The sequence below is a fragment of the Ammodytes marinus genome (genome assembly GCF_949987685.1).
Source record: "Ammodytes marinus genome assembly, chromosome: 10".
NCBI lineage: Eukaryota > Metazoa > Chordata > Actinopteri > Uranoscopiformes > Ammodytidae > Ammodytes > Ammodytes marinus.
Genome location: NC_137214.1, coordinates 13,859,506 through 13,876,331, shown reverse-complemented (window position 1 = coordinate 13,876,331; position 16,826 = coordinate 13,859,506). Strand labels below are relative to the sequence as shown.

The window sequence follows — 16,826 nt, the reverse complement described above, 5'->3', positions numbered from 1 at the left end:
GTCTAGTCCTGTGTTCTGAGTCCCAGGCTGTTCTAGCTGGTTCTGCTTGTTCTTTGCTCTGACTCCCAGACACTAGCTGGCTCTAAGGGTCCTGTGTTCTGACCCCCAGACTGTGTTTTAATCTAACTGGTTGGTTCTATCTGTCATTTGAATGTTAATTATTGAATATGAATTATATGGTGTATTTGATCAGAGTTTCTTTCAAGTATTTAGAAAATGTTTTTCTCAATTGACCAAACCCCATGATTCTGTTACTAGTCCGACATTAGTTTTGGAATATTTGGTTTTCAATCTAGCTGTCAGGATTCTGTTACAACATGTGCTGTTATGGTAGCCTGGAAATCCAGACCCTGATATCTTGAACGATAGAGGGTCTGGCCACGATCAATAGTAATTGCCACTGCACGCAGTTGGATAGCACTACAACCAATCAGAGCGATGCACAAGGTGACGTAAGCCCCGTTCGTTTAGCGAACAGCTGTTAAACTGTTAAATTAAATGTTTGCCGTGATCGGTCGGCAAAACAGAACATTCCACTTACTTGCTAATGAAATATTTGAGTGCCATCTTCCAAATCGTAAAGGGTCGAGGCCAAAACAGTTTCAAACTCGCACAACATATCCGCAGCCATCTTTGATGTTTACTATCACGGCTTCGACGTCGCATGCACGTCACTGTCGTCATCCGGTTACGTCCTCCCCAGAGTACCATACAAAGGGCTCTGGCTCGCCCAAATTAGATAGAACCAATTGAAACGTGAGCCCAGATTTCTGGTCTCTTTGAAAAAGTTTCTACGGAGAGTTTCCAGACCAACAGGCGCAGCAAATTTAATTTGCCAGCGCCTAGTGGCAGGTCTGGGAATGCCAGGCTACTGTTATGGTAGATTCAGAGGGGAAAAAGTAAGTGGATCAGTTTACCCCCTTGATCTCTCTGGTCTGTCTCAGTTTACCCCAGCAGCTCAAGACAACTTTTTTTGAAACAATCATGTTTGCACTGCCCTTTCTCATGAATAAATTCTGCTAATGCCCTTTTCTAGGAAACATCCTGAATTAATGGGAAATGTGTACATTTGACTGATAAATCATTTTAGGTCCCTTAGAGGGGAGCAAATGTAAAAAGTGTCTCACATTACCCCGTTCTCCCCTACTCAGGAAATTACGACTTTGTGTTTTATATATGCAATGGATATATAAGGCAATAGATGCACACGCTCGTCACTGCCATGTTGCACCTCCATGTTTCTACAGTATACAGAACCGACAAACTTCACTCCCTTCACTGTCACTGATGCGTTTTTATATATACAGTGGCTTGCAAAAGTATTCATACCCCTTGAACTTTTCCACTTTTGTCACGTTACAATCACAAACGTTAATGTATTTTATTGGGATTTTATGTGATAGACCAACATAATTGTGAAGTGATATGAAAGTGATACATGGTTTTAATTTTTTTTTATAAATAAAAAACTGAAAAGTGTGGCTGGCAAAAGTATTTAGCCCCCCTGATTCAATACTTTATAGAACCACCTTTCGCTGCAATTACAGCTGCAAGTCTTTTGGGGTATGTCTCTACCACCTTTGCACATCTTGATTGACATTTCTGCCCATTCTTCTTTGCAAAATAGCTCAAGCTCAGTCAGATTGGATGGAGAGTGTCTGTCAACACCAATTTTCAAGTTTTTCCAGAAATTCTCAATTGAATTAAGGTCTGGACTTTGACTGGGCCATTCTAACACATGAATATGCTTTGGTCTAAATTGTAGATCTGGCTGTATTTTTAGGGTCATTATCCTGGTTTCACAGTGAGGATGGCAAAATTTACGGGTAGGGGGTATCATTTGCTAATTGGAAATAAAAACAAAGTACATCTGAGGATTTCTCTCAAAACCAGAAATGTAAACCTGCTGGAGGCTAGGGCAGTGGTAGTGTCAGTCGGGGTATTATTGAAGACATTAAGACTATTCATCTAAGAACCATGAATGTCTGCACACATATTGAGCCAGTCCATTAAACAGATGTTGAGATATTTCACTGAATATTCTCCCTTTCAGTCTAGGAAATGGCCTACCGGCAGGCCGACTTTGCCATCTGTAGCGCCTTGACATCTGCATGGCTACAATTTGTGAAACGGCATGCTCTTCAGAATTTCCCAAAGCTCAGGTTGACATCTTTAGATATAGTATGTGGCTCTATCCAACCAGCTACTCAGTACAATGTTATACAATGACATGACACAGAATAGAGGCAAATACTCATATTTGAGAAACTGGAACTAGAAAATGTTTGGGATTTTGGTCTTTATAAATCAATGAAATGATGACGGCAACTCTCAAAACAGTCCAACCTATAGATCAGTCTTGTGGAAGTTAAAGTCAGTAAGTGGTTTGTCGTTTTTGTTTGTTTCTGACAATGTGTTTTTGTTTTTCTGTGATTGGTCTAAACTGCATAAAACTGCCGGAGTGTGTGACGGGAGGAGAGTGTTCCTGTAAGTATTTTTTTTGCATGTCTGAGTCATTGAGACACACACACACACACACACACACACACACACACACACACACACACACACACAGGTGGAGCTAGTCAGGCCGCACGTCTCGACAAGAGTGTTTTTCCCGCACCCTCGGGACATAGAGAGTCTGGGTGGGTGGATGGGCGGGGGGTTATTTTATTTTTATTTTGAGTGTTTAATGTATTAAAAGGGGCCAGGGTAATGAATTATAATCTTTAATGCAGAAACCGATCGATACCACAAGAGAATAAATCAGCTTTTACTGAGAGCGTCAAAGCCCCTTAATACACTAGGGGAGAGAAAGGGAGTGCATGAGTGAGGAGGAGGGGGAGGAGGAGGGAGGGAGGCAGCAGGGACACAACTGTTGGGAGTGGAGAAACAGTCCCAGAGAGACAGGATGATGATGAAATAGAAGATAAAGGGGGAGGGAGGGGGGTTGGTAAAGAGGAAAAGCGTGGGATGGATGGAGACAGAGGGAGGGAAGTTATAGATGAACAGACTCACCTTTGGGATAACCTCATTGAGTAAAAGCCCGCTGAAAGCACCGAGATTTTGACAGTTTTGTGAGGATGCAAAGGTTTCAGGGTCAGCTGGTGTGCGCGCATACACTCCACTTGCTTGTTATTTTTCTACCTAGCTGTATTGTGGTCTGTCTCAATTATCCCCTCCCCGACTCCTGTTGCCTCTAGCAAAATATAATTAATTGAATTACACCAACACTTCTCGATCAAAGATCACCTCACTGCTCTCTTGCCTCTGTGCCTACCCAACCTGGGGGGAGGCCACTGCTGGGAGGAAGTGCCTAACAACAATCTATGACTTGCAACCTTTTATTATCCCAAACTGAATGAATTCTATATCAGCCAGACTGCAGAAACGAGGAAACATAGTTTGATTTAGATTCAGGCTATATACAGTAGTTGCACAGGTTCTATAGCCAGTGCCAAGACTAAACTAAAATCTGATGCACCACTTGGTATTTCGGTTTGCTCAGCCTGTTCAGCAAGTGGACTAAGTGGTTCAAGCAAAGTTTCGGCCACTGGAGGCTCTTTGGTAAGACACAGTCATTAAAATTTGATGGCTCAGATAAGGGCTAGAGGTAAATGGGTAAGAGAGGGGTGATGAGGGAAAATATATACGTGGGCGGCAGAGGGAGGCTTCTTGGTACGAAAAAAGAAAAAGAGGCTTTCATTGAGAAAGAAGAAATAAAAGTGAGAGACCTGTACTAGAGAAGGAAGGCCAAATACATTTAAAGAGGAGGTTTTTTAAAAAGAGATTTTCGCTGATAGTGTTGCACCCCTTGGGTGTTCAATAATTAAGCAGCTGAGCAGACTCTTAAGATCCAACTGTGATGTCAAACCAAGGCAACCATCCATCATCCATCGCTTTAGGAATCAGATGCTGAGATGGCACTTAATCACTCATTGTGTGCCTATATTCTCCCAATATTTTGTTTTATTTCCCCAAGGCTCTTTCTCACAGATGCTGTCCTGCTGCTGCTTGCTATTCTTTGAAGGATATAGCACTAGTGTATTTCACTGAGAGAACCTGCTGAAAAAACAAGGGTCAAACTGCAAACATGTCACATTTCTATTTTGTATTTGTTCTACTTTTCATAAATGGATTAAAAAAGTAACCTATGAATTATCTCACTGTGTGCATTTACACAAGGCTCCGTCGTTGGGAATTCAAACCCCTTCCCTTTTTGTCTGCTGGTTGCTGTCTGTCTGTGTGCCTGAGGGCGTGTGATTGTTGCATCGCACTCATAATAAGCCTCTGAGTAACTGGCAGAACCAATATCTTGCTATCGCTTTGCCCTGCGCTCACTCAGGCGGCTCGGCCCGCAGCCCCCGTCATGCATCTCAATTCCACAAACACAATGTTCGGAGCCACTGAGAAGGGGCCTGCTTTTTGATTAATGTCACCATGACAACTACATAATTCATGAATTGTATTAGCGATCCATTTGTCATTTGCAAATCATAATTCAGCATGTGTGTTTGGGGAGGGCTGGCATTATCCTTAGTGTCGTCTGTGGCAGAGACACACACACACACATCCAAATACAAACACATTCAAAAATCATCCCCAACGGAAATGCTGACGTATTCCTGGTCCTAATCTGGGAGGCGGAAGCTCTTTGGATGCTGCCTGTTTTAATAGAAGGACCTTTTAGCATCATGATGAACTCTCAGGTCTGCTCATTTGGAAATCTGCATGCTAATACCCTCCTCTTTACCCGTTCGTCTGTCTGTCTGTTGGCAGCAGCCTGGCCTGCTCTACACTGACACCATTTGGTTCCATCGTGAAAGGAGTTGAGGAGAAGGATATTCTCATTACAGTACTAATGCAGATCATTTGACATTAGCTCAATGACTGGATGTACACATGAAACCTAAAATTAAATGGGATTTTCAACTATGTGTGAGCCAGATGGCGGGATTCTCTTCTTTTTGTGCAAAGTTAAGATCTTGGGTTTTCAACAAGGTTTATTGCTGGATTAGTGTGTGTATTTTGCTTGCTTCATAATAAATCAGACCCTAAGAGCGACGGCTCTATTTGGATCTTGATGATTTTTTTTCTATTAGTTCTTTACAGTGCTCGGGGGGGGTGCAGAGGTGTCAGCCGCCCCTGGCCTTCTTGTTCAGAGTACCTATATTATATTTAAAACCAGTGTATTTAACCTGTCCGCTAATGGGACTTCTCCACTTGCATTAAGATCATACAAACAACATTTAAGCGGCTCATGTGCCCTCTGGGACGTTAGGGTAAAAATTAAAACAAGCTTTTTTTCTACCATACAGGCACCATATTGGCACGAGTCCCTCATGTTTTTCATCTGAAGGGGCACCCAAATGGGACACTTCCATGCTCTGATTTTAAGATCACATCAGAGAGCGTGTGTGTGTCACCTAATTCAGCTAATTTTCACCCCAATATCAGGGGGATATCAGCATGCACTCATGGGCCTCCCCACCCCAATTGGGTCCCACGTTTATTCTAATGGAGGAAGTGGCTTTTTTACTCTTTTTTCCCCCCATTTGTCTGTACATGCACTGGTTCTTGACTCAAATCTTTGTGGGGCCTTTCTTAGATATGTCAATTCGAAAGATTTTTATGCTTTCGATTCACCTGGTTAAGTGCCTATATTCAACATTTTATTAGTATCTGACATCTAATATCGATCTAGTTCTTTTAACTTGCAGCAAAATATATGATCAGCTCTTAAAAGTGCTACTTTTTTTACTTTGAGCGGGCCAACTCAAAGACTAAGTAATCGGAAGGAACAGTGGCAACACCGAAAATGTTTCTGTTAATCCTTCAAGGGTTTACAAGATGAAGCACTTCTGCCTCTGAACTTTAATACTTTAGTGAAATTTGCATATGAGGGCTTTAAATTCTACCATTTATGCATGTACTATACTGTCTCCACTATGATGCTCCTAATGAATTCCTCTTTGGTATTCCTGATGTCTTCACTAGGCACCTTTTTTCACGTGGCTACAGTAAAATTATTTTAACTTTCGGTAGGAAAGGAAAAGTTAATGCAAATATTGTTTCCGGAAAACATACCAGCAAATTCTATTTAATTATTTTATTTTTATTCATTAATATTCTCAAAAAATACTACAAATATCTCACATTCAAATAGATAGACATTCCAAAATCTGCATCAAAACGCTTTGCCAGGAGTACATAATATAAACATTTGTATGCATAGTTTTTTAATTTGACTGTCGACTGTGCTTATGTCTGTGCTGTGGTGTCGTCACTGGAGTGTTGATTTTCTGGGGAGCATAGAGGATAACAGTGTTATAGGCACAAACATGTTTTATTGAAAAAATAACATTACCTTTTACTTTCTGTGATTGAGGATGTTATGGCCACTCTATGGGCACAGTTTTTGTTTTATAGCACAATTTGTATTCTGCTTGACATTTGAACTTACATAAGGGCGAGGTGAAGAACATTGTCGAAGGCTTAAACCATTCACAATGTTCTGCACATACAGTAGCTCACCCACAAACACTTTACATTTTTTAAAGGGAAATTATTTCAAAATCCTATTATTATCCTACTTCCTTTGCTGTTTTGCTTCTTCAGACTAATCAGACTACATAACTTGTTAGATTGGACTCTTCAGAAAGTGCACAGACATGGACACATACATCTACTTTCTCCTCCCCACCTCTGCTTTCGTCCTCCTCCACGCTCTCGTGACTGGTGGATGGTGACTCTGCTGCCCTGGGTGCGTTCCTCTGGCCTTTCTCTCCCTCCCAGAGGACAGAGGAGCTGTTCTGGTTGGAGCGCAGCCGTAGGGATGGCGGTGATTTGTGGTCGCCGGGACTGAACGACTGGGAAACTCCAGAGCTGCCTCCTCTGGCCAGCCCCAGCCCCCAGCCGTGACGGGAGCCCAGTTTACGACGGGTTCCCCCCGAGCCGGTGCGCAAGGCTGGAGTCCCCGGAACCGAGATTTCTGGATCTCCCTGGGACAGGGCTCTCCTCATGGGAGATGGAGAGACCGGAGCACTGCGCGGGTCTGAAACAGTATGACACATGAAGGTTGTGAAAACGGTTAATTAAAAGTTCACTGTGTTATTTGGATGTGTCAACAGTGAACATTTTGTAAGGGATATTCTCATAACTGAATAACCAAACTTTCCTCTTGGGGAAAATTGGATCACAGGAAAACTGTTTGGTTATATATAAATATAAAGCTATACCTGAAAAGTTACCGTTTCACTGTTGTTGCTGTTGTTGTTTACAGCAGCAGGTCCCACAGTTTTGTTTACAGACATAACCTAGTCTAGTCTAGCCTTAAAATAATTTTGCATTGATTTATGATGAATTACATGTAAAGTAAATATGTTTTGTAAATTGTAAACAACCCTGTCACTGTAAACAAATCCCCTTCCCCTGAAACTGCATAGTGCAGCTTTAATTAAATCACATGTTTACACGAAGAATGAAGCAATTTATAGGTGACAGGTGAACCTTTACAGATAGAGTATCTTTGGCTCATTCATTCTAGACATAAACTAAATCTAGACTATGCTAAATCTCTCACTGTGTGCTACCGGGGGGGGGGGGGGGGGCGGGGGGGGGGGGGGGGGGGGGGGACAAATCTGCCCAGTGGCTTTACAGCACAATCAAGGAAGGTGTGTACAAACTTTTCTTCCTAGTGCAAATGTAGATTCAGGTACTCTCATAAAAGGCAGCTATAATAAATATATAAAGGAATTGTATAACTGTGGCTCAGTTGGTAGAGCTGGTGAGTGGCATGTTTCCTGGCTCATCCTGTCTCCATGACACCTGTTGAAGTGTACTTCAGCCAACAATGAAAACCTGTAAATGTCTCCTGATGGCCAGGCAGACGGGAGGCATTGTGAAGCGCTGTGTGTGCTAAGTGCTTAATGCTTTATTTTACCTACTTATTACTTTATTACTACCTATTTAGCAATCATGGACAGTAAATAAAAATTGAAATATGCATGCTTTGCAACATTTATAGAGTTATGCAATGCACTTACAGTATATTGAGTAGTTCAGACATGCATTTGTAAACTGTAATTTCTCTGCATTGATAAATGCGCATAAATAGTTATTAATGATGTAAATGTAATGGCATATGCGTGTATATTTTAGATGTATTGATTCATTTTCATGAAGTAATTTAGTTTAACTTTGGCCTTCATGGAATTTAAGATAAATAAAACCGATCAACAGGTGCCGTGCAAAGTGAAGAAATGCCGCACACTACCAGCACTAACATTATTGAAAAGCAACTCACGAAATGACTCATCTTTATATTCAGGCTGCAGGCTGATCGAGGCTTCTTTTTTTATTTTTTTAAATTCACTTCAACACTGACAGTGTGCACTATTCTCTAAACAACATTGGTGTGGCATTTATGGTGTTGTTTGAATTGTATTTATACGTTTATTCAAATGCATAAATAATGTAGCCTTTCTTTAATGAGAAAACATGCTGATGCAGAACTTGCTGTGTGTGTTGCATTCTGTTCAGAGCTGTAACACAGACTGTAGCCTAGAGACTGACCTGAGACCTGTTGTTAAGGTCAAGTTAACCTGCAATAAAGTGGGTCTTTTCAGGGGTTAAATGTAGGTGTTATGGGAGAATGTCACCTCAAACACAGAAGATAGGAAGTGTGGCGTTTGTGAGAAATGTATTGGCTGGCTCCACAATGTCTCTGTTACAAGACAAAAGTCACCTACCATCTATTTTATTAAGCAATTCAAGTTGAAAGATTTGTACAGTTATATACGGTGTTTGCTACATGCATCAACTTTTGGAAAGATTTGCTGCTTCTTCCACTTGCTGTGTGGCTGAGTTATCGAGTCTCTCTCTGGGTTACAGGCTCAGTGAAAACCACCAGCAGAAAGAGCCGGGGCCTCCCAGCCCAAGAAGAGACACACAGGTTAAGAAAGCTGGGTTTTAGAGGGGATAATAGAAAACACAAAGCCGGGGAAAATAAATTAAACAGGGACAATAATAGCATGTTAAAAAGAAATAGAAAAAAATGGTGAATGCAGGTTGGGGCTTAAATATTGGCTTTGAAAATGTCTTGCGGGGAGTTCTTTTTTTCTTCCTCTCTCAGTCAGTAATTGCATTCAACAGTCAAGGTGCATAAAAGGGAGAATTGAAGCCTCGCAAATCTTTTTTCCTTTCAACATGTGGTTCACAAAGAAAGCCAGCTTCAGTAAGTCTTGGCACTCTGCAGGGAGAGATCCAAGGAGAAGAGAGAAGTATCAATGCTGACCACACTTGGTAGTCATGAGATGATTTGTATGCATGCCTGTAGCTTTGCTTGATGGGGTGAACATGTGAGCATATCTTTTTGAAAACCAGTCGGCCGTCGATTGTGTGTGTGTGTGTGTGTGTGTGTGTGTGTGTGTGTGTGTGTGTGTGTGTGTGTGTGTGTGTGTGCCTGTGTGTGTGCGTGTGTGTGTGTGTGGTCTCACCAGGCTTAGGTGTGTGTGTGTCCGATGTAAATTCAGGGCTGTCGGCCAGGTTTTCCACGCTGCCCGCGGCGGTGAAGAGGGCTCGTCCCTCTCTTACTCCTCCCCGGGGTTTGATTAGCTTCTTCATCCTGTCTGCAATCCAGTTAGATTTCCTGCGAGGACACAGAGGGCAGAGACCATTTACAAAGAGGGATGAGCTGGAAGAGCTAGTGTGTGTGTGTGTGTGTGTGTGTGTGTGTGTGTGTGTGTGTGTGTGTGTGTGTGTGTGTGTGTGTGTGTGTGTGTGTGTGTGTGTGTGTGTGTGTGTGGTGCACCTCACAAAGTCTTGATTTTCCAGGAAACACTAGAAGAATGCCAAGTGTCACAAAGGCTGCATCTTGTTCACAAAAATGCATTGTGTTCAATATGAGAAGAAAATGTTCCTTAAGGTGCCTACTGTCATTTAGTGTGCTAAAAATAAAACACTTTGTAACATGACATCAAGAAAATCAGAGTTTTGGGTATAATTAAAATGTCATTACCATATTAATTTGCAGTATGAGGGATGAAATTCACCTTTGTGACAGTTGAACAGTTACTGCACAACAATACTAATCATTTGAAATTAATTATCGGGCCAGTTGTCCAATGCAAGACAAGTACACTCTTTAATGGTGAATTGGGGTGTTCTGCTCAAGTGACAACAGCTAATTAGCAATTGAAACAGCTGCCCTTCAAAGCTGCCCTTCAAAATATCAGTCCAAATATACATATGTTATTATATTTTCTAATTCAAGTCCATATTTTCAGACACAAGCCTTCGTGACTAGCCTGGAAATCCAGACCTGCCGCTGGCCAATTTAAATTTGCTCAGCGTGTTGGTCTGGGCACGATCCATTGAAGCTCATTAAATATGTCAAAAAATTCTGAGCTACGTTTCAATTGGTTCTATCTGATATGGGCAGGCCAGAGCCCTGAGTATAGTGCTCTGGGGCGGATGTAACGTAACTGGATGACGACAGTGCTGTGCATGCGCTGTCGAAGCTGTGATAGTAAACAACAGAGATGGCTGCGGATATGTTGCTTGAGTTGGAGATGGCTTTGGCCTCAACACTTAACGATTTGGAAGACGACTATCAATTCTTTCATTAGCAAGTAAGAGGAATGTTCTGTTTTGCGGATCGACCACGGCAAAAGTTTAATTTACCAGTTAACCCAGTTGTTCGCTAAACAAACGGGGCTTAATACGTCACCTTGTTCATTGCTCTGATTGGTCATAGTGCTATCCAATTGCATACAGTGGTATTTGGAATGAACGCGTTGGTGCCGCCCCATGAGTTGGAAAGGTCTATTGATCGTGGCCAGACCCTATATCGTTCTAGAAAGTGGTCTGGATTTCCAGGCTACTTCGTGACAGCATTATAGACCACAATTTTAAAAAACACATATGTGTGAAGTTTATATCATTTAGCTATTGTCATGAGGCTTACTGATTCAACCTTTTTCATCCATAAGGGAGTGGACAAAATAATAATTTAATATCATGCAATAAAATTCAAAAGCACAGAGTTGATTGAACTCCTCTCTGATGTCACAACTGAACATTATAAGCATTTAGAATGTATTGATACTTTCAATGGCTTAAACTTTGACTTAAACATGCAGGTGTATCTGTGTTTGACTGAACTTAATCATATCATTGTATCATTATCGCTCCTCCTTCCTAAACTAACTTATATACACTTTTGTAACTTCTCTTGTATTTTCCCTGTGGAAACATTTCAAACAGTCTGCAGGGCATACTGTAATGGGTGTACAATTCGTATTCAATAGTGAACAGTTAATTAACTAAAAAACAGATTGGTCTATACGTATGTGTATGTGTATTTCTATACAGTACTTGGCCTTGCTGGCTGGAGATGGCATGTTGGGCTCAAGGACTCTATACTGATCCATAATCTTCTCCACCAACTTCTGCTTCTCCCGACGGAGCTCGCTCAGCTTCTCCCTGAGGGAAAACATATGCAGTATCAGAACAAAGCAGCTGAGAGGAGGATGAAGGAGAAAAGACTGAGTAGGAAGGTCTGTTTGATTCATTCCATGAATACATCATCAGTGCAAGTAGATGGTGTGCATGTAAAAGTGGCTGACTGTGTATGAATTGGCCCATACCCGTCGACACATTACTGAGAGATAGAGCCTGCTTCTGCTGTCTGAACTGGATTCTTTTTAACCATCAGATCAGAGAACAGATTGCGTGTGGATGTTCATGTGCATGTGCTGCTGTCGAGCAAACGGCTCAGGGTTCAGGTCTGAGCTTTTCTGAACAAACATAAAGCAGGGCCGTGTTGAGAAATAGCCTGCATGGTCAGCAAGCTGCCCCTGATTGAAAAGAAGTTCAGAATAAAAAATAATGAACACAAAGTTACAGTATATAAGCTGAACATTGGTTGCTGACACACAGCTGTGGGAAGAAAATATCTGGACTGAAATATCTTTTTGATTGAATGCTGTTGAAAATAAAGAAAAACTGTTCCACTTGTGAGTTACACTGTAGCACAATTTAACACTGATTCAGACAGAGCTGTGCTTTACTGTTAAGTAGAAGACATGGAATACATAAGAGGATTATTTTGCCATTACATTTTTATAAAGTCCACATGTTTTTAAGCGCACTAACACACAAACAGCATGTTATAGCGCTGTATCACTTTAGTAATGTATTCATCCACAGAAACATCTTATATTAATGGCGATGGTAAAATATCTCAACAACTTGTAGGAGTATTGCTATGAGATTTTGAACGGATATTCATGTTCCCCCCATGAATTTTTTAGTGTTTAGCAAATGCTTACATGCTAAGACGCTAAACTACGGCAGCGTATTGATGCCACTAGGGAAATTAAAAACAACTTTAAAAGAATATAAGATATCACGTTAAGTTATAATGTGATAAGCTTTGATCACATTATAACATGGTAAGCGTTTAACTCGTTATAATGTGGATAGCCATTATCTCGGTATAACCAGATATGTAGCCTATGTTGTTATAACTAGAAAAATCGATATCTCATTATAACGTAATAGTATCACATTTTAACATGAAACATATCAGGAAATAACAAGATACTGATATGTATTTTAAATTGTCCAAGTAGAATCAACACGATGCCATACTAAACAAAGTTGGTGAACATTATAAACTGTTTACCTGCTTGGCATTTGCATGCTGAATTTAGCACCACTGTGCCTGTGTACAGTACAGCCTCACAGAGCTGCTAGCATTGCTGTAGGCTCTACGTCTTGTTTTATTTCGAGCTTGTTGGATGTTTTCCCAATTTAATAATGTGGTCATCGGCTCTTGTTTTTTTTGTGTCCTTCAGATCTGTTCTGTATTACCTCTTCAAAATACCCTTACTTCAGTGTGTGTATCAAATCAGTTTTATTTGTATAGCCCAAAATCACAAATACATTTGTCTCAGTGGGCTTTACATTTCATACAATATGATATATGATACAATATGACACCCTGCCCTTACACCCTTAGCTCGGCTGAGAAAAAACTCCCAGTAAAAACCCTTTACCGGGAATAAAAAAAATTGAAGAAATCTCAGGGAGAGTCGACAGAGTAAGGGATCCCTCTCCCAGGACGGACATACTGCAATAGATGTCATAAGTAGAGAAAATCACGAAGGAATTTGATCATTGACCAGGTGATTACATGGTAATACAAAGTAAAGTGCGAATAGTGTGGATGCAGGAAGACTTCAGATGCTGCCAGAGGATCCACACCGTCTCGTCTCCACCAGGGAAAACTAAGGTTTCCATCGCCGGGATTACATCCCACGTCTCCAGGTGGCATCCTTAACTACTGCAACATCTTCCGCGTTGATGGTGTATCGAATACCAAACAAAGGATCAGCCTTGCAGCAGACCACTATCAAATGTGTTACATAGGTTTAGATTTTGATCAAGCACTCTTGAAGGCCACTTTGATTAATTTAATAAAAGCTCATGAGGCCTCCTCACAATTGCCTACTGAATTCACAACATTTTCTGCAGCATTAGTCCCTCACAATAAAAAGGATTTTGTAAATCAGTCTTAACTGTCTTTCACACTTTTTTAGGTCTTTAATATATATTGAAAGACACGTCTTAAGTAAAAAGGAGATGGATACAATAGACTGCTGAGAGGCAGGGAGCCTGGTTGTCCAAAGTCTATGGAGTCTTTTACTTAAAGTGTTAGGTTTATATGGCAGTTTATCTTAAAGGTGCACTTGCAACTACATTTCTTAAAATCTGAACCACACTGACCACAAGGTATTTGGTTCATTTTTGTATTATTATTATATATATATTTTTTATTAACACATCACAAACAGTGAAGTTTAATATGGACTCAAGTAAAATGGTTTATATACAAACTTGGCACACCGGTCTCTCTTACACCCTTAAGGTCAGAGCCAGAGTGCTGCAACAACATCTCAAGGGAGTGCCGTATACAGCAAAGTGATTGATATAAGTGACGCCTGACCGATTGTATCCATCTACCTAATTCAATTTCAATGTCTCTCACCAGTACGTGCATACGCTTTACCCAAGGGACTGATCTTTATCTAATAATAAAAAAAATTACAATGGTGTGTAATTCCTTACATTTGCATGGCATGTACACAGCAGACACATGAACACATCAGCATTCATAATAAGTCAAGGGTACCCTCTGAAGTTTTCTCATAAACAAAGTAACTGATTTTCAGCAAAATACATTGCCTACTGTATATCCAAAAGGCCAAACAAAAGAGTTTAACACACTTCCTTACTCAACAAATTTAGCTAAAGCTAATTATTCTTTAATGGTTTGGAGATTTTTAAATTTTTTACCATATTTTTAACTATCTTGCAGTTTTCTTCTTGCCTACTGGTGCATTACTGCCAACTACTGCAGATCAATGGAATAGAGTGAAACCGTAGGCCTGAATATGAGAAAACCGTAGGCTTGAATATGAGATCCATCCTTAGTGTCATGTATCCTATACCATCCTGTTCATCCTATTATCACAGCATGTATTTGGCGATGTAAGGCAGATTTCTGTAGCTGTGAACAATGCATGGATGTTTAACCTGAATTTGTAATGGAGACCTGCTGTAGACGGCAGGCTGTTGAACTGAAATGTTTCGCTGAAACGCTTAGAAGTGTGAAATTGCTTACAGTGTTCTCAGAAATTTCAGTTAAAAAAAGCCAGTTCAGATAAAAATTATCGTTTCAAGAATGAAAGCCTCAAAATTAAGCTACAAAATGAATTTTGGCTCATAAGAATTAAAGGCTGAAACCAGCTCTGCATGCTCACTATTAGTTCTGGATTAATGTGTTTCTAGTCTATTAGTAATTTAAAAGGAGGACTGCTGAGCGCTGTTGAACTGTGAAATTGTTGTCTCTATGTACTGGATATGAATACATACTGCGTTACCCCCTACACAGTTAGCAATCTTAACAAATTGCATTGCTCAAAAAAAAGTTAGACACACCTTCCTGCCTTTTCCTATAATGTCAAAAATAGCGTTAGCAAAGCTTTGTTGCATGGAGACAATATTTCTTCTTTAATGTACTTCTCCTTTAATTTTAAATAAATTCCCAGCAAAAAAAGAAAGAAAAAGCTTTGCATGTGAGTGTGTACTGACTGGTACTCCCTCTGCTGTGAGTAGTGCTGGTCGCGACGCTCAAGGCTCTGCTCTAGTAAGGCCCGGTTCTCCTTCAGAAGACTCTGGTTCTGCTCTGCCAGCTGACGGTTCTCCTCCTCCATGTTCCCCTTCAGCTGGGTCAACAGCTACACAAACACACACACACACACACACACACACACACACACACACACACACACACACACACACACACACACACACACGCACGCACGCACGCACGCACGCACGCACGCACGCACGCACGCACGCGCGCACGCACGCGCGCGCACACGTCCGTAAATGTCAATGAAAATAAATCTGTGTATCAGAATATCTAGTTTTGGTTTGCATCCATTTGCACACCTCATATCCTAATTATCCTCTATGAGCAAGTTTGATGTTATGAGTCCTTCTATGAATATATTCCCAAGACAGCGTGTGTATGCACAGATCCATTCACAGGAAACTGACAAAGCACGTCACCATGGATCTGCATTTGCTTTGAACTCGACATCATTGTAAATGAGGGTCACCCCTCAATTGGTCTCTCGAGGATAAGTAAAAGTTAAATGAAATGAAATGAAAAGTACTTCTATGCAGATTGAACCAGATTCAGTTGAAAATAAGTTAGCTATCTTAAATGTGTAATATTAAAAAATAAAAAATGAAATAGCAAAGATGTCAAAGGCTCTGCAAAAGGAACAAAAAACAACGTTTGCTGACTGAATAGTTGCGTCACTAGTCGCAATAATTGCAAACTTGTTACCTGACAAAACCAAGAAGCAAGAATGACTATAGGGCACATAACTGCGAACTAAAAAACAAATGAGAGAAGAATTCATTCAATTGCTCTGTGAAGGTGCCAGAACAAAATCTGGGCATTGAGAGTTTTATTAGGATGGTATTTAAGGCAGAGATAACATCCAAGGCTAAAAACACAAAAACCATGTCACCTACTACCTACTTAACAGTGAAATAATTAAAAAGTACTCGTCTTTAAGCCCTTTACTACATCAGAATAGATGTGTAAACTTACAAAACTCTCAAAAAATTACTTCAAATGTCAAACCTTTTTCTAAATTCTGAAATACCCCACAACTATTATGCAAGATTATACAACAATGGACGGTCACACCTATACTGAACATCTTTCCTAAGTCACTATTTGTGAATTATTTTCCAATTAATTCCCCCTTCATAGCAATGGTCTTGTCCAGCCTAACCCCATCAGTGAGCGCGCTGCTGCTACAGGCTAATTGTCTGTATGGGTGTGTGATTCCCAATATTTAAACCTCATGACCTTCAGTACAGCATTGATGGGGGCTGACTAAGGATCCAGACACATGGGAAATACAACAAAACCTAAATAATTTAAGCAGCGACCTAGAAACAGTGTAATCTGTGACAAATTACCCTCATCAAACTCAGTGTCTATGCCAGCTCTGCATGTTTAATTTCTATTGGCATTAACCTTTTACTAGATAATCAAGGAATAGTTCTACTGTAGTTTTGAGATGTAAGTTATTTTCCTTTCTTGCCACGAGAACATTGATAGCTCCCATCACATGTGTACGGTAAATAGGAGACTACAGCAATCAGCCAATTATATTAGCTTAGCACAAAGACTGGCAGCAGAGGGAAACAGCTAGCCGGCCTCTGTCTCAGTC

The 16,826-nt window shown here is 40.6% G+C and overlaps 1 protein-coding gene across 1 annotated transcript in view; it reads right to left on the bottom strand.

Moving 5' to 3' along the window:
* Positions 1-6,180: 6,180 nt before the first annotated feature.
* ccdc88b (coiled-coil domain containing 88B) overlaps positions 6,181-16,826 on the bottom strand; it is a 43,759-nt gene continuing 33,113 nt past the window's right edge. Inside the window, exons 23-27 of the mRNA XM_080034966.1 lie at positions 15,160-15,305; positions 11,377-11,484; positions 9,498-9,649; positions 6,704-7,054; positions 6,181-6,302 (exon numbers count right to left, since the gene is read on the bottom strand). Coding sequence (XP_079891092.1) covers positions 6,262-6,302; positions 6,704-7,054; positions 9,498-9,649; positions 11,377-11,484; positions 15,160-15,305 — 798 coding nt within the window. The 3' untranslated portion in view covers positions 6,181-6,261. The remainder of the gene's footprint in view (positions 6,303-6,703; positions 7,055-9,497; positions 9,650-11,376; positions 11,485-15,159; positions 15,306-16,826) is intronic.